The 3,101-nt window shown below is 53.7% G+C and overlaps 1 protein-coding gene across 6 annotated transcripts in view; it reads right to left on the bottom strand.

Annotated features, from left to right (window-relative positions):
- RFX2 (regulatory factor X2) overlaps nucleotides 1-3,101 on the bottom strand; it is a 117,183-nt gene that overhangs the window by 15,706 nt on the left and 98,376 nt on the right. For all 6 annotated transcript variants that reach the window (XM_017528328.1, XM_017528332.2, XM_037738393.1 and 3 more), the window contains 2 exons: nucleotides 2,879-2,998; nucleotides 271-386 (listed from right to left, as the gene is read on the bottom strand). In XM_017528328.1, the coding sequence (XP_017383817.1) occupies nucleotides 271-386; nucleotides 2,879-2,998 (236 nt within the window). The remainder of the gene's footprint in view (nucleotides 1-270; nucleotides 387-2,878; nucleotides 2,999-3,101) is intronic.

Here is a 3,101-nt window from a genome sequence, read left to right as displayed (position 1 = left end):
TAGTAGAGACGGGGTTTCACCATGTTGACCAGGATGGTCTCGATCTCTTGACCTCGTGATCCACCCGCCTCGGCCTCCCAAAGTGCTGGGATTACAGGCGTGAGCCACCGCGCCCGGCTTTATCTAGAACTTTCTATTTGACCAGAATGGTGTCTCAAAAGGAAACTGTCAGAAACATCTGTTTAGATGCCACCGGCTCTGCTGGTGCTGAAGGCCAGGAGTGTGGCGAGCAGATGGGAGCCCCGCCCCGGGGCCTGTGTGGCCTCTCACCTATGTACTGCTGGTGGTGCTGGCTCTGTGCGGCCATGGTCTGTTCCGGGGTGCTGTGCAGGCCGCTGTGGGAGCCGCTGTCCCCAAGGCTGTCCGTCTTCTGAGCTGGCCGGTACCTGGGATGGAGGACACACATTCCACCATGAGGGCCAGCAGCCCTGCCGGAGGTGGACCCACAGAGAGGGCGGCTGGGCAGGATTCAGTCGGGGGTGTGTGTATGATGTTTACAAGTTGTGGTCAAATACACACAACACAAAAGTGACCATCAGAGCCGTTTTTAGCACACAGCTCGGCAGCGTTAAGCACGTTCATGTGGCTATGCCACTGTCACCATCATCACCTCCAGAACTTGCTCATCTTCCCACACTCACACTCTGTCTCCATGACACACTCACTCCCCGTCCCTGTCCCCAGCCCCTGGCACCCCCATCTGACTTCCTATCTCTGTGAATTGGACGACTCTAGGGACCTCCTGGGAGTGGGATCACGTGGGAATTGTCCTTGTGCGCCTGGCTTCTCTCACTGAGCTTAACGTCCTCAAGGTCCACCAAGGTGTAGCCTGTGTTGGAATTTCCTCCTTTTTAAGGCTGAATAATATTCCGTCACATGGATGAAGCACACTTTGTTAACGGACACTTGAGAAAACAGATAGATGTATTCACCCTGTAACATTTCTCTCTTAGAAAAAATGTGAAATTCTTTGCATGAATCACAAACATCGTCGGTCCAGTCTCAAGAGTTCTGAGGCTTTCGCAGAGGAAAGCTTTGCAGATGGCTGGCTCCTCAGAGCCCAGCGTGTGCTGTGGTGGAGGCAGGGGCGAGCTGGCCTGACCCGAAGCACCTCCGGGGGGCATCCCTTATCAAACACAAAGCGGGGCCGAGCCTGTCGGAGGTGGGACAGCATGCCGGCGAGCTGTGTGTAAAGCAGCCGACTCAGGGCAGGCCGTGCGCATCGCGCAGACAGGCTCAGGCTGCGGCTTCCAAATGCAGATGGCCTCAGTCTGTCCCCCTGAACCCTGCCTGCAGCACCATTCACAGGCATTTGCAGGGGTCCAAAGTGAGCAACAGCAGCAATGTCTGCAGACAACTAGGTACAGAAGGAATGTTCCGAAAACTGTCTCCTGGGACCTCCAACTCCTGGGAGTGGCTGTGTGGTCAGGAGGCACTCGAATGGGTTTTTGAGCCACATACTTTCATGGGTGACTCTGTGCAGAGGGCTGGGTGCCAGGTGTGAAGGTGCCACATGAGGCTATTGGGATGCGGCCCCTGCCCTCAGGGTGGGCACTCGTGAGGGTGGGCGCCTGGAGGTGCTCTAGGAGGCAGCAATATCTGAATGGGTCCTAAACCAGGGGCCAGCAAACTATGGCCTGAGGGCCAATTCTGTTGCTTGTTTTTATAAATAAAGTTTTATTGGCACACAGCCATACTGGTGCATCGTTTTCGTGCTGTTTGTGGCTGCTTTCAGGATGCAGCTGAATTGAACAGTCACGACAGGGACTGCCTGGCCTGCAAGGCTAAGATATTTGCTCTCTGGCTCTTTACGGGAAAGATTTGCTGATCCCTGCCTTAGAAGATGAGGAAGTTTGTGATGGAGAAGAGGATATTCCAGAAAATGACCAGGGCTTTCCAGCCTCTGGATCCAAAGGTCCAGAAGTTGTGACTTGGCCGGGCGTGGTGGCTCAAGCCTGTAATCCCAGCACTGTGGGAGGCCGAGGCGGGTGGATCACGAGGTCAAGAGATCGAGACCATCCTGGTCATGGTGAAACCCCGTCTCTACTAAAACTACAAAAAATTAGCTGGGCATGGTGGCGCTCCAGCCTGGGTAACAAGAGCGAAACTCCATCTCAAAAAAAAAGATGTTGTGACTTGAGTACACCTGCTACTTTCTCCGGGCTTCTTGGGTTATTCGCAGTGTTCTTTCTCTTTGCTTCCTAAGCTTTAAAAATTAAAGGTCTGTGATTCCCACTGCATGGGTCTGGGTAAGGGGGAATGGTATGGGGATGGTACAAGGGTTAGTGGTTGGGACAGAGGAACTAAAAAAAAAAAGGGGAAAGCTGCGTAGGCAGAACATGGAGGGTTTTTAAGGCTGTGAAAGGGCTCTGTGTGACACTGTGATGGGGGACACGTGTCATTATACATTTGTCCAAACTGTACAATGTACAACACCAAGAGTGAGTCCTGGTGTTGACTGTGGACTCTGGGAGAGGGTGATAGCCCCGTGGAGGGTCATCAGTCGTAACCCACGCACTGCTCTGTCGGGGAGGCTCATGGCGGGACAGGCTGTGGGGAGCGGGGCCGGGGGAGAAGAGGAACTCTCTGTACCTTCTTCTCAATTTTGCTGTGAACCTGGAATGCCTCTAAAAAATAACGTCTGTTACAAAGCACGACAGCTCTGAAAACGGTGAGCTGGAGGAGGCTGCGTCCCAGCCTCCCGTGTCTCCTGCTGGACTCACCTCATTCTCAGCAGAGGGGGATACCTTGGCTTTTCCAGGATGCTGGAGACTAGAGAGTTATTGTGAGTTCGTTTCATGTTGGAGGAACACCTCTCCCTCCATGCTCCACGGGAAAGTGAGCTCTGCCCCCAACCCCACCCCACCTGGGCACCCACCTGGGCTTCTGGTGCATGGGCTGCTGCCGCATGGCCATGTACTGTGTGTCCTCCTGCAGCCGGTTCAGTGGGGAGTCTGGCTTCAGACGAATCCCGTAGTAATGGTACTTGGAGTTGCCCCTGGAAACCAAACATCCCAGGGTTAGCTCCCTTTGCAGATGTCCTGAACAACAAGATAGGTGGGGACTCTTTTTCTTTCTTTCTTTTTTTTTTTTTTTGAGAC

This window comes from Cebus imitator, unplaced genomic scaffold (assembly GCF_001604975.1).
Source record: "Cebus imitator isolate Cc_AM_T3 unplaced genomic scaffold, Cebus_imitator-1.0 Scaffold53, whole genome shotgun sequence".
Lineage (NCBI taxonomy): Eukaryota > Metazoa > Chordata > Mammalia > Primates > Cebidae > Cebus > Cebus imitator.
Note: the sequence above shows the minus strand (reverse complement) of the source record. Positions and strands in the feature narration are given on the sequence as shown.